At 41.3% G+C, this 21,882-nt stretch overlaps 2 protein-coding genes across 4 annotated transcripts; one reads left to right on the forward strand and one right to left on the reverse strand.

The window, feature by feature from the left end:
- Positions 1–4,808: 4,808 nt before the first annotated feature.
- On the reverse strand, positions 4,809–12,548 carry mrps31 (mitochondrial ribosomal protein S31). The gene is made up of 7 exons (XM_061249157.1): positions 12,349–12,548; positions 11,571–11,810; positions 10,912–11,067; positions 8,876–9,013; positions 8,479–8,561; positions 6,870–7,013; positions 4,809–5,686 (listed from the first exon to the last, which is right to left on the reverse strand). The coding sequence occupies exons 1-7, from the start codon at positions 12,447–12,449 to the stop codon at positions 5,451–5,453; spliced, it is 1,098 nt and encodes a 365-aa protein (XP_061105141.1). The 5' UTR covers positions 12,450–12,548; the 3' UTR covers positions 4,809–5,450.
- A 192-nt stretch (positions 12,549–12,740) lies between these two features.
- Positions 12,741–21,690, forward strand: slc25a15b (solute carrier family 25 member 15b). Of its 3 annotated transcripts, none has more exons than XM_061249059.1 (7): positions 12,741–12,761; positions 14,251–14,364; positions 15,497–15,755; positions 17,038–17,178; positions 17,350–17,525; positions 19,705–19,863; positions 20,675–21,690. In XM_061249059.1, the coding sequence occupies exons 2-7, from the start codon at positions 14,310–14,312 to the stop codon at positions 20,797–20,799; spliced, it is 915 nt and encodes a 304-aa protein (XP_061105043.1). In that variant the 5' UTR covers positions 12,741–12,761; positions 14,251–14,309; the 3' UTR covers positions 20,800–21,690. The 3 variants fall into 3 exon arrangements, with proteins under 3 accessions (XP_061105043.1, XP_061105041.1, XP_061105044.1); XM_061249057.1 differs by lacking the exon at positions 12,741–12,761 and adding an exon at positions 13,149–13,286; XM_061249060.1 differs by lacking the exon at positions 12,741–12,761 and having other exon boundaries at positions 14,305–14,364; positions 15,576–15,755.
- Positions 21,691–21,882: the final 192 nt, after the last annotated feature.

A 21,882-nucleotide genomic window follows, 5' to 3' on the forward strand; every position in this document is an offset into this window, starting at 1 on the left:
AAACAGGTGGAAGTATGTTGCACGTAATAAAACAGATGTTGAACATCTGTATGGCAGCTGTTGGATTTGAACGATTTGACTGGATTTAAATATTGAATATTGACCATTTTTATTGATAGTCTATACATTTTGTCAGCGGCATCTATTTGTGCGTTGCATGCTCAATACTGGCGGAATATTTTGCGATTCCTCGAAAAACTGAAGCAGACTAGCCATTTTTGTATGCCGTGTGCGACATACTTTGGAGGAGTCTATTGGTTTTCTTCAAAAAACATTGCTAATTCACCTATATGAATGCGTCACTAAACTTAAATTGCATGTGCAAGAAAATTCAAAACAATTCCAAACTATGCAGTCCCGGCCAAATGTTTTGTCACATGAGTGGACAAAACTGACAATTGCTAATTACCCAACTCTTAATTAGCTAATACAGTTAGGAAACAACACAAATTAATCATAAGTGTCTAAAGTTTATTTAGATACTAGCAAAACAAAAAATTCATAGATGCTTATAAGGTTTATTGCTTGATAATGATGAACAAGCCAGTTTCTACCTGGACAAAAGTCTTGTCGCAAATCAAATTATAATCAATAAATTTGATCTTTCTCAAAAAGTTAATAAAATACCAAATGAAAAATCAGTCTAGTATTTCATCATGGACTATAAGTTAAGAAATTAATATCTTGTATGGGTTCCTTTGGCCTGCAGAACAGTTGCCATCCGGTTTGGCAGAGAGTCATAGAGCTTGTTGATGAAGTCGTCGGGGATGGCATGGAAGGTCACCTTGCAGGCATCCCAAAGTTCTTCGGCTTGGTCCTCCAAGCTTCCTCCTTCATTCTTCCCCAGATATGCTCAATAATATTGGAGACTGTGCTGGCCATCCCTGAAGGACCTTGATCTTCTTCCCCCTGAGCAACTTCATAGTGGAACCTGAGGTATGGCAAGGAGCTCGATCCTGTTGAAAAATCTGACCCCTCTTGTAGTTGGGAATGTACTGGGAGGCAAGAATCTGTTGACATTTGGCACTGTCAATGTTACCATCCACCTTACAGATCTCCCTGGCACCTCCGTATTGGATGTAACCCCAAACCATAATCTTTCCACCTCCAAATTTGACTGTCTTCTGGGTGAACCGTGGCTCCAGACGGGCCCCAGAGGGTCATTGACAATATTGGCGGCACTTGGTATGGAGCTCAACTGACGATTCATCGTAAAAATCAATTTTTTGCCACTTTTCTGCTGTCCAGACTTCCGAATCCAACGTACAGTTCTTGACGAAACAGGTGTTGCTGGTGTCCACTCCTCCTGGAGCTGTGAGGCAGTTGACATGGGGCTGGCTTTTGACAGAACAGACCAGCAAGCTGTCGTCTCGAGCAGTTGTCTTGCACGGTCTGCCTTTCAGTCTTTCATGGACGTCGCCAGTCTCTTGGTAGTGCGAATCCTCTCCACCTGCCGTTTAGACACATTGAAGATGTCTGCAACTTCAGCAGGAGACTTGGACTTCAGATTCTTGATGATCAGCACTTTGGTTTCTGGTTTGATCTTGGGCATGTTGACAGAAGCAATGTTGAGCATGAATTTGATGGCTTAAAGTGGCTTTTATAACTCAAAGTCACCTACAGCTGACTAATCAAGCCCCTTGTTTGTTACTTCCTTATTCACTGTGGCCTAGAAATTGGAGTTTGCCATTACGACAAGACTTTTGTCCGGCCAAAACTGGCCTGTTGATCATTATCAAGCTGTAACATTTAGTAATAATTTTGAAATGTCATTTTGCTAGCTTCTAATGAACTTTAGACATTTATGATTAATTTGTGTTATTTCCTAACTTTATTAGCTAATTAAGAGTTGGGTAATTAGCAATTGTCACTTTTGTCCACTCATGCGACAAAAATTTGTACTGTAGGCAAATTTAGCTTGTTTTCAAACAGATTTCAGTTGTTTCCATTTCCAAAACACTTAACCACTTAATTGTATATAGTCTATGGATTTAACACAATTTATCTTTTTATGTCCTACACATATCTCCTCAATCTTCAGAAAATAAATGTATTGTGTTCGCCTGGAAACACTGCCATTGCAAATGCTAAACTTCAATTAGGCTATCAATTAACCATAGGCTTAATAATCCTCACAGAGCAGCACTAACTGCTTTAATTATTATTTTCAAGTTATGATTTTAGGATACAAATAAAAGAAACAGAAGGCATTAAACAGAGTTCCAATTAGGCCTAGTTGGTGTCGGAGTTGCAGGTGCATTTGGCCACAAAGACAATTAAGTTATGACGCTGTGTGTCAAAAATGCACAAAATGCATTGGAATCAAGAAGCAGGGATAGATGCTCACCAGCAAGGATAGACACACACTTAACAAGACAGATGCTAAGCAAACTATCACCTCAAAACACTATGAATCAACACGACTGTATGTTATGAGCTTCACAAAGCAAGTATGCCATTTTGAAATCACTTGTACAGTTAAAAGTATTGGGGTAATTATACAATAAGCTAACCTTCTTGTGGTATGAGGTATGAGGAACACAAAAACTGGAGTTTCCCTCAAAGAACTAGACTTTCTTTCTTGAGGATTATCCCTCTACACGCAAAGGGTGGCCCTACTCCTTATTAGATACTTGATATTCATCAATTATTATGCGTTTTCCAGTATTTAGTCCAACCCCTTTAATTAATTAATTAATTTAATTAGCCCTGTAATTTACAAACTATGTGTGCATCATATAATGTACTGGACATTCTCTGTCAAATTCCTAAGGCACAATAAAAATTCAATGGCTCTTTTTTCAATCTTTGTGGTAATTTTAATATAAATGCTGCTGTTCTTCACTATATTGACTGCTGGAGATCACTTTCTGATGCTGTAATGTTGTATGATATGGTTAATTCCTTTTGTGTGTATGCACTGACTAGATAGTATTAGACGAGGACATTTTATTGATGAGGCTGCGTTCGATTTGACATAGTAGAGAAGACACTGCAAGAACATGTAGGTCCACACTAGATGCATCGCTCATTTACTTGATGCTTTTGGCATTTTGGTCTCACCCCGCCCCAAACAGATCCAGATGGGCCAGCACAGCCCATTCATGTTTCATTTGGGAAAAGAGTTTCCACAGGGCTGCTCTGGTCCACAACCGGTCCAGCGTAAACCAGCCCTTCTCATCCCAATCCTCCTCCATACTCACCTTTCCTAAACCCAACAGGTGAGGTTTTTCCCAGCATGGCAGTGGAAGGGGTATGACCCCTGCTGCACACACTATCAGTCACTCCACGCAGGCATGCATCACATCATAAGACACTGTAGTTCTGCTACAGCCTAACTGTAAGTAAGCCTGTGGCCTGATGAAGAGCACAGACAGAAACCTGCATGATTCATTTTATTATTTGTTTTCACTCATCTCCCAGTACTATTCCAGCCTTTTATCTTCTTTGCTTCTTTCAATCTCACATTAGACATGTATAGTATACTCTACTATGTTAGTTGTATATTACAACACTGCATACAGCATACAGATGCTCATAATAGAATCCTTAATTAGTCACTCCCATGTGTAATACATGAAAGTAAGGTCTGTTCAGGTGAAGCGTGTGTGTATGATATGGAAGCAAAATTAAAATTAGAGGGGCAGGTGCACTGTAAATTGAATGCAGTGTTACCTTTAGACAGATTTCAGATGTCTTCCAGGAACAGTTGACCATGCTGTGCTTATTGCATTGTTTCAGAAAATATGTTTAACAATCAAGAAAAGTTTTGCTGGACATTCTTTTCTTTTTTTTTGAGGCCGAACACTGCCTGGACAAGGTCGCCACCTTGTGTCCAATCTGCATTTCTGGGCACAACAATGTTCAATTACCTTTAGACTGTACACCCGGTATTAACTGTTCAATTTGTTGTTGTAGACAGAAATCAAGTGTACTCAATGTTCACATAGTGAGCGATTCATTTTGTTTGTATTCCATTCCTATCACTCCCCAGCTTTCATTTTTTTAAGATGCCTCTTTGTCTAAAATGTCTAAAATTGACATTATTAAAATTACACTAACAAATTGGTTTACAATATAAGGGTGCCAGAACTAAACTGTTCCTTCCAAGAGGATTTTGAATTTTTTTTTTAAAAGGGTTCAAACCCTCACACTTTGTAGCCCTATTCCATCAGAACTACACAAATTAAGGCTCATCATTTTTTAAAGAACCAGTGCACTCCATAGAACCATGGGGCCTTCATTACCCTCAACCATAACTGTATAGGAATTAAATCTTCACCCCACTGTGGTTTGAAAAATGAAATTTGCTGTAAACAGAACGACTGATAGGTAGTAGGGCTAGAATCATAAAGGCAAACCAGGGACGACAACCAACCAAATGTAATCAATTAGGTCTGGAATCATTTTATCATTTATATTATATATTATGTTTGGTTAGTGAAGTGCTTTTTCATGAAATATTCTTGTTTAGGCAGTCTCAACCCACCATTTCCAAGCCACATTACGGTAAATACTGGCAGACGTGAAGATGTGTAACTTGTGCCGTGAACCAATTTTGCAACAGTGTCAGTGCATTACACAGGGCCTAGACAGAGTGGCCCCAGAAGTGTCAGTACAGGAAACAGAAGAGCAAGACATTCTTATGGGCCCTTTGCCCGAGTCCACGCAGCTACCGTTTGAACAGATTTATTTTTGTTTCCTCCCTGTCCTTTATCCTGCAGTTGGCCGAATACCTTTTCTTTTGTGAGGACAACCCACCCCTCTTACAAAATAGATGGAATGAAAGCCAAATGATTAACAGTAAAAAATGTGCCAAGTATTTTTATCCATCACAAACAATAGTTTTTGCAATGTCACTGCCTGTTTCCAAGCAAATACAGAAGTAAAAAGGAAATGCTTACCACTTTTACACAATGGTAACTTTTCTTCCCTACCATAATCGTCCATAGCAACATAAATGCGTATAGTACACCTGATGTTGTGCATTGAACTCAAAATCTGTTCAGTCAAGGCAGCAGTCATTGAAATGAGTCAAACCCTAATCTCATTACCAAGTTACCACAATTAAAGACAAAGCTATCGCGGATATTCATAAATGTCACATTAAGGTTCTGAAACTCATTTACAATATAAATGCTTAAGATCTAGCACATTCACAGAAGAGTGTAAGCATGCTTCACTCCCTACTGTAGCTCTTCCAATATGTGATGCTGTGGCTGTCAAATGCCATTGTACCAATATGTACACTTAAATGTATGGATGATCTTCACAGATTTTGTCCATTTTTCTACTGCATTTCAGGCATCAGTCTTTCTGTTGGAAAAGGAGACTTTACGGGGGCTGGGGTACAGGTCTGCGGTGACCTTGGGAATGCAGTTTTGCCCCGATTTAAATGCCGCTTTCAATGACGGAAACCGAGAGCAGACCGAAGCCGCGCCCTCGCCCGGTCAGTTGAGATGGGCCTCGGCCTCCCGGAGGATGTCCTCCTTCTGCTGGAAGTACTGGCGGAACCAGGCAATGTGCTCCACCTTCTCCCTCACAGTCATGTTGGGGTTCTTCGACAGGCCCACCACCACCAGCTCCATGAAGTGACGCACGGGGCCCTGAGAGGGGAAGCCCTCTTCCAGGTGCTTCTCCAGGAAGATGTGCTCATGGAATGGCACCCTGGCCTCCTCCTCCATACCTGAACGGGCAGAAACACAGGAAACGTACAGCGTTTAGAGCGCCGTCCAGGGTATGGAATTAAAAGCCACCAGATGCTGGTGAGATACTGACTGTCATGATTCTGTACTCTAGCAGCCATTTTGGAAAGTAGCCAGCCAGTTTGTGTTAGAACATAAAAGGGAATACGGCTGATAAATTGTTGAAAATGGCCTTGAATTTTAGAATCCACGATGGGGTGAGTTTCCAGAAGCGTGTCGTTGCGGTAAGAATGTCTTTTATTTCTTCCATTTAATTATTCTTGATTAAAACGGCTATTACAACTGCCTCAATAAATTGGGTAGCCTGTCATTCCAATTATGTGGAAGAAAGTCCAATTTGTTAGCATGAACGTCTTCATGTCATTTTGATTCCACATTGTAAACACACTTCTAGAGTTAACTGAAGGGAAGGCTATCTTCAAGTAACTCTTCACAGTTACTCTTGAAAAACTCAAAACGCACGTGAAATTTTCAACAGATGTCTTGATATTATGTATGAAGTATGTTGTGCATTTTCAAGACACGTCACAGTCAGGAAACTCACCCCTGGCCAGTGGGTGCAAAAGTCCATTAACGGCTCAATGCCATTTCATTTCAGGAAAATTAAATTCATGAGCTGAAAAAATACCCAAAGAACATGATACCTTTCATAATACAAGAAAATAATGGATTTCATTTCCTGAATTGATGGAACAGAAATGAGACTGGATGGAATGAAGATGAATAGAACAGAAGGGAGTAATCCCACAGAAGTGACTGATAATACAGATGAGTCATAAAAAAACAAAAAAAACTTTTTAAATATGCTCTTGCATGAATGCATAATATAAGACTCTGTTTGTTTGCTTGCTTTTTTTAAGTAAGGTTCCTAATTCGTAAGGTTCCTTTATTTTTGTTTTGGCTTTGTACTGTAGCACATTGATATTGGAAAGTGTTGATTGCCAGCTTTAACTTCTTCTTGCAGACTGTCGGTGTTAATTTGAGGGTATTTACATCCATATAGGGTGATCCATGCAGGAATTACAGCCCTTCCTACACATGGATCACCCAATATGGTGTAAATACCCTCAAATTAACACCGACAGTCTGCACTTCTACTCATATATATACACTCATCTTCTCAACGCAACAATCGCTTTTTCATAACTGTGTACCAAAACTCACCGGCCTCATTGTCTACTGGATATTCCCATAACTTGCCCTCCTCGGTCCACTGGATCATCTCCTCAAAGCCATTGCGGGGCCGGGTATCGATTACGGAAGCAAGATGTTTGGCGAATTTCAAGTCCCAAAGGGAGAGTGTGGGCACTGTAAACGCATAGGTAGACAGATCACATATACAGACGCCGTAGTCAGGGGCTTCTGGATAGATATTTCACTGTGCCGACTTCCAGTAAAATAGATTTTCAACTTATATTATTGGATATTAAGGAAAAACATTGGATGACACCTAAATATATACAAGACGCATACATTACATTACATTACAGATATTTGGCAGACACTCTTATCCAGAGTGACGTACAGTTGATTAGATTAAGCAGGAGACAATCCTCCCCTGGAGCAATGCAGGGTTAAGGGCCCTGCTCGAGGGCCCAACGTCTGTGCAGATCTTATTGTGGCTACACCAGGATTAGAACCACTGACCTTGGGTGTCCCAGTCATTTACCTTAACCACTATGCTACAGGCCACCCAAACCAGATACATTGCCACCCAGAGAACATTAAGGTTTGTCTACTGCTGGCCTTCTCCAGATTCCCTTTCAGTCCCAGTTTGGAAATTGCAATTCAAAACATAGCTTTTTCTTTTTTACATAGGCCTTCAACTGAACTGTTTCATTTTATTACTTTTTAAATTCTTCTTTAATCCTGTTTTTGCTGCCTCAGTGGAAGATTCTGAATATGGAACATCTGTGTGTGTATAGCACAAGGTCATGATCATGTTGGGCTCACTCCAGGCATAGATATTCTGTACCACTGGTAATGCGTTCCCTGGGCTGCCCAGTCTAAAGACCATTAGTGACTGCAACTAATGCGACTGCGTCTAAACTCTCCCGTCTACATCTCCTCTCTTTCTCAGCATTTTTTTTATGTTTCTAACACCGGGCGCTTTACATGAGGAATGCAAAATAAAACATGATCACACAAATAAAACAGGATGCCCAATCTACATCATAAAAGATTGCAAGCCCACATAAGTAAGCCCAAATCATTTTAAGCGCAAAATATCAGCATAATATCTATACTTGCTAATATATTTTTCAATGTTGATAGTGTATCTGTGTGTGATTACACTACCCATTATAATAGTAATTCTTTACATTGATAACCATAATAATCATAATAATAATGATAGCATCTTTAATACTCAACTGGTATTTGTTGGTTTTGTCGATTCACTTAAATCAATGAGCTGCTGATGTAAAGTTTTGGCTCTCCTCAAAAGGCGGGACATTGGTTCAGGCGGTAAGAGCAGTCGTCTGAAAGTTGGAGGGTTGCCGGTTCAATCCCGCTCTGGGTGTGTACCTGAGCAAGACACCTAACCTCCAAATGCTCCTGACGAGCATGGCAGCCAATCACCGTTGATGTGTGCGTGTGTATGAATGGGTGAATGAGAATGCATCAATTGTACAGCACTTTGGATAAAAGCACTATATAAATGCCAACAATTTGCCATCCTGCTGGACCTTACGCTGTCATACAAACACAATATACGGAGGATGCTGCATCCTGGCTAGCCTGCAGTTTCATACTTTTTGTGCTTATTCCTTACCGGTTACTGCAGCATCCTGCTCAGTCTCACTCTCGTGGACAGGAGTGAAAATGTTGAGTCTCTTCGCTCGAAACATGCCTGTCCTATAAATGAGAAAAAGCTCAATTTAGGGAGAAGAACTTTCCCCTAACAGAACAAGGCAAGTCAATTTGAATGCTAATAGCTTCCCCTTGTGGAGAATCTTCAGCCTCTTAAAAAGTGAGTGAGTGAGTGGCCTGGTATCTAAAAAGGAAAATTCACTATGGGACACTGCAAGGGCAACTGCAAGCATACTCAGTTTAATATCTTTATTTATTTAGAACATGAAATTTCAATTTCCAAGACCAGACAAAATATTGAAAAATCAAAATTTTTGACATTTCAGTTATGTCCACTAAAATGACACTAGGTTTCTTACCTCTTCTCAGCTACCTTGAACTTTGGTGTGGTTTCAACGATATCTCCCTGTCCATTATCAACGCTAATCTGTTTGGCCGGCTCCTTATTCGGTCTGAAGTTATTCTGTTTGCCCACCTTCATATGTGCAATGATGCTTCTATTCATGATAGATAAAAACAACAGTTATCAGATACACACTCTACTGTGTTGTCAGACAAATACAGACTTGGTCCTGGCTTTACTGGTTTAGATTCCAACCACAACTCCAACTCCTATATTGTAGACCTGTTAAGTCTTTTTAATTAGACATCTTAACATCAACTGAGATTTTATGGAGATTGACTCTCTTAAAACCACAAACCACATCAGAAATGACTACAGTGGGGTGCAAAAATGTGGGCACCTCTGGTTAAAATGTCTGTTAAAATTTATCTAACGTCCCTGCCAAAAGTATTGGAACAGCAAGGTCAAAGGGTGTAAATGAGATGACAGATCTGAATTTCAGCTTTTATTTCATGGTATTTTTATCAAGATTTGTTAAACAAATTAGAATATATCACCTTTTGTATCAGACCACCCAATCTTTAGGTGAGCAAACATATTGGAACATGTGACTGATAGGTGTTTCCTGTGGCCCACATTTGTCCTGTTAGATTGATTGCAATAAATCATACAAAAAAATCATACAATAATTAGTTCTGTTTACTCTTGGTTTTAGCCTTGGCTTTTGCCTGTGAAGACCAGAAAGTTGTCTTTTGGAGAAAAGCAAGCCATTTTGAAGCTTAGAAAACAGTGGGAAATCATAGCTTGTACAATAACTTGGAATGTCCTGAAAAAGGAAGAAAACGCTGGCATACTGAGCAACAGACATCGAACAGGTCGACCAAGGAAAACAACAGAAGCTGATGACAGAAACATTGTGAGAGCTGTGAACAAAAGCCCCAAAACATCAGTCAGTGACATGACAAACACCTTCACCCCTGCCCTGCGGAGACTATCTCAATCAACCGTTTGAAGAAGACATAGAGAGCAGCAATATAGAGGCCATACCACAAGATGCAAACCACTCATCAGTAGTAAAAATCGGAAGGCGAGATTACAATTTGCAAAGAAGTACACAGAAGAGACATCTGACACACAGTTCTGGAACAAAGACTTATGGACTAATGAGACCAAGGTTAACCTCTACCAAAGTGATGGAAAGGCCAAAGTATGGCAAAAGAAGGGATCTGCTCATGATTCAAAACATACAAGCTCATCTGTGAAGCACGGTGGAGGAAGTGTCATGGCTTGGGCTTGCATGGCTGCTTCTGGGGTGTTTCTGGAGTAGGTCCAACATCAGTAACTCATGATGGACACAGCAGAATTAATTCAGAAGTCTACAAAAACATTCTGTCTGCCAACTTACAGAGAAAGCCGTCCAAATTGGGAGGAACTTCATCATGCAGCAAGACAATGACCCAAACACACCGCCAACACAACGCCAACACAACAAAGGACTTCATTAAGTAGAAAAAGTAGAAGGTTTTATATTGTCTGACTGACTGTTTTAGAAAGCCAATCACCAAGACCTTGACCCAATTAAGAATGCATTTTACCTCCTGAAGAGGAGATTGAATGGGGAAAAAAACCCGAAACAAACAACTGAAAGACCCTGTAAAACCCTGGAAAAGCATCGCAAAAGAAGAATGCAACAGTTTGGTGATCTCAATGGGTCACAGGCTTGGCCGTTATTGCAAACAAGGAATATGCTATCTGTCATTTACTTTCATAGTGTTACTTTTTATCTCTTTGAATTGTAAGAGGCTTTTGACTAGGGATGCCCAAATGTTTGCACACTACTGTACGCAGGCCATGAAGAATAAGTGTCCCATATTCACTTTCCAGGACTTTTTTGCTATATGACAAATGACTGCTTTAGAAAAAGAATGTTGTTGTTTGCATTTTTACACACTTTTACAGGATTTAATTATCAACTGACAGGTAATACTTTAACAAGCTAATTTGCTGAATAGGGTTAAATTGTTAGGGGCCTTTTTCTTAAGCCATACTCACCCAATGCTGTTCCCATCGCCTTTTCTCTCTGTTTCAGGGAGGGCTTCGTGCTTCCTCAACTGCATCAAGAGCTCCAATGTGGCCTTCTTAGGATCAGGCATGGAGGAAACTGCATCTGAAGCTGCTGCCACAAGGTCTGGGCTCAGGCTCTCCTGGCTTTAAAAGCACACACACAGTCTCAGCCCAGCATCAGTGCATAGAAACTGCAGCTAATAGCGCAACAGCTTACAACACTTTATCACCGCCAGAAAATTAGATATCAACATTTATTAATGTAATTGTATATCCAGACAAATTTTGTAAAAATGCACACATGAAGATTTAGGCAAGAGCAACTTAACTTCCCTAGGAGGTATAAGAAAAATTATCAATTGGACAGGTGAAGGAAGACCTCACACTTTATTAACAAAATGTAATTAATGCTGTTCGACTAGTTAGCCTTCTTCAGCATCAACTGATAACCGCTGCCTGGTGTTGATATAGCTGTAATATTTGTTACAAAATATTTGTACAGTAAATAATTCGTTTCCATCCCACCCGCCTTATCTCACGACATGGATACCTGCAATGCAGTGTGTGGTATGTGCACCAACATGAATCAGTGAATGAATGGTAAATAATAGGGAGTGTGTAGTAAATAAATGGGAGTGTTGACAAACCTTTGGGGCGGTAACTCATCCATGGCCTTCTGGGACACTGGCTCCTTTCTTTTTTCCTTCTTTATGGTCACCTGCACCTTCATTGATGTAAGGAGGTCTAAAATATTCTCCTTCCCTGCTTTCGGTTTTTCTCCATCCTCCACCTTCTGCTCTTGTTTGGGAAGCTCAGGGGCATCTTTTATTTCACTGCAGGCAACTGCACTGGTGCCCAGGGACTTCTGCCCCCCTCGGATTGCTGATCTATACAGGCGAGATATATAATAGCACTGTGGAGGGTGTAACTGCTGCTCTTCAGTTTACTTTGCCAACATATTGCACTTCATCATTCGTGCAAACCAGAGTCTGGCTATTTAGGCTTGCCCCCAATGGCTCAACGTGACTTAATTTATTTCCCTGATGTACATTAGGCATTACCAGTGGACCAGCGGACCATAAAAATGGCGTATTCATCATTTTACCTTTTAGAAATAAGCAAAAGGTTGTGACATGTGATCTTCATGGGAAATACATTAGCTATCTTTTAAAGTGTGTAGTCTGCAAGCAAGCTAGGTTCAAACCGAGTGCGTTATGAATGCATTGTTCTCTTCCGAACATTTATTTATATATTTATCTAGTTAACGTCCCTGAATGTCTGAAATATGTAGTTAACTTGTTAGCTATTTAAAGTTACCTAACTTGGCTAACTTAGCGAGAAGCCAAGATATCCATAGCCAGTTTGCTAGATCAAGCTAGCAATCTGTAGTCGCCTGAATATTGCAGATAACATTCGTAATCTCACCTGTAAATGGAAAGAGTTGCCGGAAAGAGTAAGCCACCTTCTTCGGAGAATAAAATTGTATTTCGGCCCTGCGAAACCACAAAAAATAACCTTCTGTACATTGCTGTCCTTTCAAAGTCGCACGGGCAGTCGGGCACACCGTCTGTTTCCAGGAGCAACGTTGAAACATTCCGATAGGGAAACCCTGCATCAACATTAGTTCCGTGTTACACAGTGAAGATAAATCTAAACGCACAGTGAACATTTCTACACATTTAATTAACAAACGAATGAAGTTTAAACGCCAAATTATATTCCAGACATTTCTATAGCTGTAATATAGCTTTTACGTAGCACTTGGTAAAATACAATAACGCTAATTAAGCTTTACCTTTGCAAGTAAAATAGGCATCCAACTTGGTGACAATGGAATTGTAAGTAAATGAAATCCATTTCTATGTCAACAAAGAAATCTTCTATATCAGTGTGTATGAATCATTTTATTAGGCTACTTTATGTCATTTATTGAATTATGTGCATGTATTAAAATGCCTCTGCTAACGCGTATATGTAGTCTAATACATACGAAACGAATAGTCCAAGGTAACAAGATATCAGTATCTTAGCTCATTGTTTTCAAAATAAATGTGAACAGATGCATTTAGTTGTTTACCGGCTTGGTAAATAGCCTACACGTTTATTTAGGCTACTTAGCCATTAATAATGAAGTTCATTGTATATTGAATCCTGAACACTACTGACACTAAGACAGTATGCTTAAGTGGAATGTACGTGTGCCTGCTGACTCCAGAGAAATAGATGCGGCGGCCAAAGGATGCCAACGTAGTCATCATAGAGAAGGTTACTATAGCATCGCCGGAATAACTATCGTTTTTTATCGCTTTAATAATGAGTTGGGGGGACGTATCCTACGCTGCCTTCTGTAGTTAAGATTTCAAGTAAGTATTGTATATCGTTATGTATATATATATTTTAAAGAAAGTAACAAGAAATGGCAGCACAAATGGCAGCTAGCTCGTTGTTTCACGGTTTTTACGCCGGTTTCAAAGATGAGGCAATTGGTCGTAATTCTTTAAATTACTAATTTTGCAACGAATTCGTCATTCTGAGGTAATAGGCCTAAATACTACAAATACATTTTGCTGTTTATTTTACTTTTTTGTGCTTCAAGTCTCTATAGCCTTCACCGCGTGGAGTGTCTTTGTCGGGTGCATAGCTGGACCGGTGAGGCATTTAGACTATTGCCTTCATTACCTTGTCTTTTGATTAGTTGAAATATGGGCCTATATTACACCAATTATGAAGTAAAATCGTTTTTACCACCAAACAGGAATGATTGTTTTCCCTTGACACATTTAAGTTAAGGGGTAGTTACTTGTATAACTTATATATATAATCAATGGAATATGAACTGGGTGGGGCCCCTTGTCATATAGGCTAGACACTGGTGAAATAGCTGTTTTATCTTGGCAAACATTTTCTATTTTTCAGTCACATGTACTTTAATTGAAATGTAACATTCAATGCATATGGTAGGGAAATGTATATCACAGGCCTCTGAAAACTAATTTTGTAAGTAAGGGCAGGATATGCGTCCAGGTGAAGTCTCCTGTTGTGCCATTGAGCAAGGCACAATGCTTCATAGCATATTATTGTTTTTTAAGTAGGTTGTGAAAATAACTGAATAACTCTGAATTTTCTACTTGGAAATATATGTCATCAGGTAACAAAGTGAACAAGGGTTCATATTGTTAATTACGCAGGTATTTTGCTTTAGATTAAAAAAACCATGCTGAGTAAAAGCTTCAGTGCCTTGAGGGAATTTGTTGGAAGCTTCTGCTTTGTTTTGTTTTGGGGTACTCATTTTTTACATGAAAATGAGTACTGCAATTTACCCTGTAGGAAGGGGAGTTGGAAGTTACCCAGAATTCCACAGGAGGACATTCCTGACCCCCACGACCATGGCTCCGCACCCCGTAGTGCAGGCTGTGATCGACCTCTCTGCTGGAGCCATAGGTAATGTACACACCACCTTTTCACTATAGGCTAGTCTCTAATCCTACAAACACTAATATGTTTTCCTCAGATATAAAGTTTAACCGTTTAATATCCTGATCCTAACCTTAAGAATAAGTATATCTTATTTAAACTGGGGCACATTTATTAGTGTAGCAGACATAAAAGAAAAGGTACAGAGTCTCACCCCAAAATTACATCTCCCCTTTTCCCCCATTGTACAGAATTTTTTTTTTTTAATTAATGGAAGCTGCAGTTGAAGTTGCAGATGAAAAATATAAGAAAACTAAATTTGAGGCATTCACATTCCAACGTTAGTCATAAGAATTATGTTGCAATTACATTTTCACTTCAAATGATTTTTGACTGGCAGCACATGTGGCACAGGCCATAAGCGGCTGACTGACCATGTACAGGGTCCCAAGCGGTGTCCCATTGTTCTCAGACCTTAGCTGCCCCATCAGAGAATTGCAGTGGTCAGCACTCTTCACAAGTGATTGGCTTCTAGTGCTCAACGGCTGAACAGGCAGACAGCATTACGCTTCATTTCCTCTCAAAAGCCCGCTTTGAGGGATCCTTGGGAATCTTGTATGTCACCAACCAGGGTTGTGTGCGTGTCCCCTTGCTTACCCAGTTAGTAATGATAATTTCTTGTACATTGCACAACAAAAGGCGTATAGCAACCATGTCGGTTTCTGTCATAGGGAGTCACAGGTTGTCTGGGTTCTTCTGCGTCAGTTAGGTAACTGATTAGGGTATAACATTTTCTCTAAAATTTTAATAACGGGAATAAGACGCACCGTGCCCTTCAAATCCCCTGACAAAAAAGCTGTGAGTTGAAGTGACTATTCTGTATGTAAGCAAACTGAATTCTGTAGATTAAATGTAAGTACAAGCAATTAAACTTCACTGCAATGCCAAATGTATTGGGCAGGGGAGAAGGCAGAGAATGATAATGGAAATGGTTCTTTACTGCAACATTTACTTGAGGGCACATTATTCTTCAGAGAAATGAGGCTACATTTTTATTCTTGATTCTCTTAAATCTTTCACCTCCCATCCCCCTTCTCCCTGACTGCCCCTTCGCTACCCCTCTCTGTGGTCTCTCCTCTTCTTTCCCATGATCCCTCAGGAGGCACGGCCTGCGTGTTCAGTGGTCAGCCCCTGGACACCGCCAAGGTGAAAATGCAGACCTTTCCCTCACTGTACAGGGGTTTCGTGGACTGCTTCCTGACTACATACAGGCAGGCGGGTCTGCGGGGTCTGTACCAGGGCACCACGCCGGCACTGATGGCCAACATTGCTGAAAACTCTGTGCTGTTCATGAGCTACGGCTTCTGTCAGGAGGTGGTGCGCATGGTGTATGGGGTATCTGGCGGAGCTGCACTCAGGTGAGGCGGGGGTTCCTGGGGGAGTTCACTGAACACTTTGCCTATTAACAGACACATAGCTCCTGATAGACTGTGATTTAAATCTCTACTGTATGAAAAATGTATTTCAAGTAAGTCAAGTGCTTGAATTGCCCCAGACATTCTAACATGAGTTTACATATAAAAACACGCAGTCCCAGACCAGCATTTTCCATTTTCCATTTTCCATTTTCACCCGCTTATCCGTCGGGTCGCGGTGGCAGTAGACTAAGCTGGGTATTCCAGGTGTCCCTCTCCCCAGCAACGCATTCCAGCTCCTCCTGGGGGATCCCGTGGCATTCCCAGGTTATGAGAGATATAAAATCTCTCCAGCCGGTTTTTGGGTCTACCTCGGGGTCTCTGCCCAGTTGGACGACCCCGGAAAACCTCTAAAGGGAGGCACCCGGGAGGCATCCTGATCAGATGCCCGAACCACTTCAATTGGCTCCTTTCGACGCGAAGGCGCAGCGGCTCTACTCCGAGCTCCCTCCGGATGTCCAAGCTCCAATCTCTAAGGCTGAGCCCAGCCACCCTACGGAGGAAGCTCATTTCGGCCGCTTGTATACGCGATCTCGTTCTTTCGGTCACTACCCAAAGCTTGTGACCATAGGTGAGGGTTGGGACGTAGATCGACCGGTAAATCGAGAGCTTCGCCTTCCAGCTCAGCTCCCTCTTCACCACGACGGTCCGGTGCAACGCCCGCATTACTGCTGACGCTGCACCGATCCGCCTGTCGATCTCACGCTCCCTTCTACCCTTACTCGTGAACAGGACCCAAAGATACTTGAACTCCTTCACTGACTCGTTCCCAACCCGGAGGGAGCAATCCACCGTTTTCCGGCAGAGAACCATGGCCTCGGACTTGGAGGTGCTGACTCTCATCCCGGCTGCTTCACACTCAGCTGCAAACTGCTCCAGTGCATGCTGAAGGTCACGGTCCGATGAAGCCAGCAGAACCACGTCGTCTGCAAAAAGCAGAGACGCAATTCCGAGGTCACCAAACCGGACACTCTCCTCACCTCGGCTGCGCCTTGAGATCCTGTCTTTGAATATCACAAACAGGACCGGTGACAAGGGGCAACCTTGGCGGAGTCCAACACCCACTGGAAACGTGCTTGACTTTGTGCCGAGGATGCGGACACAGCTCTCACTTTGGTTATACAGAGACCTGATGGCTCGTAACAGTTTTTTTGTTATCATACGAAAGTCCGCTGTTAACTGTTTTAACCCTTGGCTTTTGTCTCTCTCTACCTTTCTCTCTCAGTGACATGCAGAAGGCGTGTGCAGGGTCAGTGGCATCCATCTTCTCTTCCCTGGTGCTGTGCCCCACAGAGTTGGTCAAGTGCCGTCTACAGGCCATGCATGAAATGGAGTCATCAGGCAAGATCACTACTGGGCAGAAGAAGTAAGTGTGCAAGGAGAGCAAGAGATATAGGCTTAACCTGCATTGCTTCAGTGTGTATCCAGCTTTTAAAATGCTAAAATGCAACAACAACAAAAAAAAAAGTAAGAAAGGTGTGTGCATTGCTCTGAATACAGATGCACACTGTAATTTGATGTCTGTCTCTTTCTCCAGTACACTGTGGTCAGTGATGCGTTCGGTGATGCGGAATGAGGGAGTACTGGGTTTCTTCCAGGGTCTCACCACCACCATTGCCCGGGAGGTGCCTGGGTACTTCTGCTTCTTCGGGGGCTATGAGCTGAGCCGCTCCGCCTTTGCAGAGTACATGAGCAAGAGCAAGGATGACATAGGTACCGCGCTCACCCCTTTGCTACTGCTTAAAATGGGCCGACACGAAGGGCACTTGCATACATTCCATATTCCCCAGTACAAATTCTCCCAAAGAAGGCAACGTTACTGACATCAACAATATTTGAAATTACACACTGATGATCAGTGCCCTAATTAAAGCACAGTTTCAAAGATGATAAGAAGATAAGAAATAATTTGTTTCAGTGAACAGACCATCGTCAGTGTATTAAGAATAAAAGTCAAAGTGGAAAGCTCAAAGCTTCAGAACAGGAAAATGGGAGTGCACTTCATTCCTTGCCTTTTAATGCAAGTCTTTCAGCTCTTACGCTCCACTGCAAAAACTCTTCAACCCTTTCAATCAGAAATGCTGTCAATAACTTTTCTTTAGTTTATTGGGTTTATTCCAATGGGACAAATAGCAATACTTTTGTTAAATTTCACCAGTTAGCAATCGGCCAATTTCATTCATTCATTCATTCATTATCCTAACCCGCTTATCCTGAACAAGGTCGCAGGGGGGCTGGAGCCTATCCCAGCATACATTGGGCGAAAGGCAAGAATACACCCTGGACAGGGTCGCCAGTCCATCGCAGGGCGCACACACCATTCACTCACACACCCATACCCACGGGCAATTTAGACTCTCCAATCTGCCTAACCTGCATGTCTTTGGACTGTGGGAGGAAACCGGAGTACTCGGAGGAAATCCATGCAGACAGGGGGAGGACGTGCAAACTCCGCACAGAGAGGCCCCGGCCGACCGCAATTCGAACCCAGGACCTCCTTGCTGTGAGGCGGCAGTGCTACCCACTGCACCATCCGTGCTGCCCACGATCGGCCAGTTTACATCTATTTTTCCCAGGCAGAACTTCTGGAACATTCTCATAACATTAACATTCATTCTCTTTCAGCCCACTTTACAATTATGTTGTATGGTGGGAAATGCATGCAGGAGGAGGAGTCTGCAACTCTTTGTTTGTTCTTTGTTAAGCAGGACCAGGACAAGAGGTTGGTTTTCCTTCTCTCATATGCGTGAGTCGTCAGCAGGAATTGTCCACTCATTCAGCAGTCAAGTTCTATTTCCATTGAGTCCCCTGTAGGTCAGCAAAGATGCCTCCAGGATATGCGTAATTTCAACATCCTGACAATGTCCTTACAGGGCTTTTATGCGTACAGTAATGTCAGCATTCAAATTCCCCCTTCTGTTACCGCTATTGCTTTGGCTAGGAATTTGCATATTGTTGACTTCAAAGCCAAGCCGACCAGAGGCAGTCAAACACCAGCCCAATCCTATAGAGCTGGATTGGCAAGTGAATTCTGGATAACAGTACAGCCCACCCAGACCACTGAGAAGGTTATACGTGGCATTTGATATCTCCTACACTAAAGTATAGAATAGCCCAGAATACATTCACTAAGGGTTTTATTTGTCTGGGAGCATATTAGAATTCAAATATATCCAATTTAGTTATATCCATCTGATCCACTATTTGAATTCTGATTGAGAACTGAGGAGCATGTGTGGAGGCTTTTTGTGTAGCAGAGCTGTATAGATTTTCCCGACATCCCCCCAGCTAGCTGAGTTATTGATATCAATATCAACCTATAATGCATCACTGGGGACTATTCCGTGTGTCGCCAGGATAGAAATTGTAAGGTTCTGTCCACCAGATGGCAGCACCGGCCCTACAGACAGGTATGGACACAGCTGTGAGTGATTGTAATCACTGTAGTTGTGGCCCTTTACCAAGTCACTGTGCTACATAAGAGGGTTGGTTTCAAGGTGTGTTTGGAAAGAATTTTATTTTCTTTGATTTATTTATTTATTATTATATATATATAAAATAATATTTTATTTTCATTTTTGTATTTTTTGAAATGTTGGGTGTGTGCAAGACCATTTATGAGGATATTATTTTGGTTATTTCTTGATGGTTTCTTTACTGTTATAATGTGTTTGGGTTGCTAGATTGGCCAAAACCCATTATTTATGCAGTTTTGCAGTTTGCCCTTAAAATTGAATTTTCTTTTTTTTTAAACATGTTTTTAACTCCCAAAACTAAATAAATAATACTTCCCAAATTATAGAGTAAAAATAGCTGTTTTAAACAAGCGTGGCTCTTTTCTGTTTATTCTGTGGTTTTCTGTATGTGTGATGATGCGGGCTGTCTCTCGCAGGTGTGGTCCCAATTATGTTCAGCGGAGGGTTTGGGGGTGCATGCCTCTGGCTGGTGGTGTACCCCATGGACTGTGTCAAGTCCCGGATCCAGGTTCTCTCCATGGCGGGACAGCAGGCAGGCTTCTTCAGGACCTTCATGCGCATCTTGCAAACGGAAGGTGAGGACACTGGAGGCCACGGTCCAGCAGGGACGGAGCAGCGATTCTACAGCAGGCTGTCCATCTCCTCTCCTCCCTTAGTTCAATCCCTGTGTTATGTATGTTTCCTGTGGTAGGCTGTCCATCTCCTCTCCTCCCTTAGTTTAATCCCTGTGTTATGTATGTTTACTGTCATTTATTTAGTCATTTATTATTACATTACATGTTATTTAGCAGATACTTTTATCCAAAGTGAGGGGACAGTGCAATGTGGGGTTACAGGCCTTGCTCAAGGGCCCAACAGGGGACCAAGCAGGGGACAGTGCAATGTGGGGTTACAGGCCTTGCTCAAGGGCCCAACAGCTTTGCGGATCTTATTGTGGCTATCCCGGGGATCAAACCACCGGGCTTCTATTTTGGTATTGTAAAGCAATTCTCATCGTGCACTTCACCAACACGTCAGACATGATAGACAATCCCTTCAAAGTGAGTTGTGGGAGCTTGAGGCAAGGGAAACGCGTAATGTACATTATCTTTCAAGATGACGGTGGGAACATCATGTTGATGCATCAGATTTCCTGATTGACAGAGTACCCATACGTGAGAATGATAATGTTGATGTTGTAAAGCTAATGTCTAGAGGCTGCATGTCAACCGTACTTCCATGCAATACAGGAGCGAGGATCTTCCAGCCTACGCCATCCAATATGATTTGTGGAAAATCTGAGGAATGCTCGCTTGTAAAGGGAATTGCACGTATTGTGCTCTGGGTATTTGTATTTGTATTTGTATTCAGAGATGATAATACAGATTTATGATTCCTTTAATGCAGGTGTGAAAGTGCTGTACTCAGGCCTTACCCCCACCATGATCCGGACCTTCCCGGCCAATGGCGCTCTGTTCCTGGCCTACGAGGCCAGTCGCAAGATGATGATGCAACAGTTTGAGGACAGCTGATCTCTCTCTTCCTCCTTCTTCCCTACTGGCCCAGGACATACTTTCAGAACAACTCATTTTAACTAATTTATTTATCATCCTTTTGTATTTTTCATTTCTTTCATTTCTTTGTGGATGTTTGTTAATGGATTTAGGAGTCTGGGACCATCTACTCCTCTCAGTTAAAATGAAACGGATGATTTCATTACAACTGATGTGCCTTGCTTCATGCAAGGTTTGTAGTAATATTGTGTTTTCTGTATGGACAGAATTACAGGTACAATATTTTTATTCTCGGATTACCCTAAACTTTACAGATTGCCACAACCATTTCTCAAATTGAAGTAGTTGAGGTTTGTAAATATTGCTGTGGTGAAATCTGAGTTTCACCCTTCCACAAAGCTAAACATGAGCTCATTCTGCTCCATTTCAATATGCAGTAGTTTTGTGAAGAGGCTGACTAATATTTTTTTAACTTTTTTTTAAATTACTTGTTTAGTTTTGTAAAACACTTTGCTCAAAGCAATTGTGCAGTTGATTGAATATTCAGAATTATGGAGTGCCACATTGATATTCTTATTGCTCTTATTGCTAACATTTGCCCTATCGAATTTTCTCATTGTCACCATTTTCTTAAATTCAACATCAACCTATTTTTGAGTTGTGTGGCTATTTCTGTTGGAATAATATATATTAAATGTGAGTATTGGGTAACACTTTATTTTGAGTGTCCAGTGTTGAGCTTGATATAAACTGGATATTAGTTCAGTGTTAATGTAAAGTAACAACTCATTCTGAGATCCTGTTGATAGTTAACATACACTCCAAAATGTTTAGCAACCTTCATAAATATGGAAGTAATATGCTGTAAACTAAAATAAGACTGGTATTGACATAAACTTTATTTTCCAACATGTGTAGTGTGCTTTATTAACGATTCAAATGAATCAACAGAAGTTAACATTTTCAATTCTTTTTTTAATTTTGTTTTTTTACCCAATACCCAAAAAACAGGTTTCGAAATTATTTGCAGCCCTGGTTTAATAGTTAAATGCTGTGTGTAAAAAAAAATATTTATTGAATTGTATTTCTGCATTCATTCTA

Source organism: Conger conger, chromosome 7, assembly GCF_963514075.1.
Source record: "Conger conger chromosome 7, fConCon1.1, whole genome shotgun sequence".
Classification (NCBI taxonomy): domain Eukaryota; kingdom Metazoa; phylum Chordata; class Actinopteri; order Anguilliformes; family Congridae; genus Conger; species Conger conger.

Coding starts and splice junctions, on each gene's coding strand:
- mrps31 (XM_061249157.1), bottom strand. CDS start 12,449: ATGTACAGAAGGTTATTTTTTGTGGTTTCGCAGGGCCGAAATACAATT. Junction 11,811..12,348: donor GCAACTCTTTCCATTTACAG/GTGAGATTACGA, acceptor TCGCCTGTATAG/ATCAGCAATCCGAGGGGGGC. Junction 8,562..8,875: donor TTCAAGGTAGCTGAGAAGAG/GTAAGAAACCTA, acceptor TCTCATTTATAG/GACAGGCATGTTTCGAGCGA.
- slc25a15b (XM_061249059.1), top strand. CDS start 14,310: ATGGCTCCGCACCCCGTAGTGCAGGCTGTGATCGACCTCTCTGCTGGA. Junction 14,365..15,496: donor CCTCTCTGCTGGAGCCATAG/GTAATGTACACA, acceptor ATGATCCCTCAG/GAGGCACGGCCTGCGTGTTC. Junction 19,864..20,674: donor GCGCATCTTGCAAACGGAAG/GTGAGGACACTG, acceptor CCTTTAATGCAG/GTGTGAAAGTGCTGTACTCA.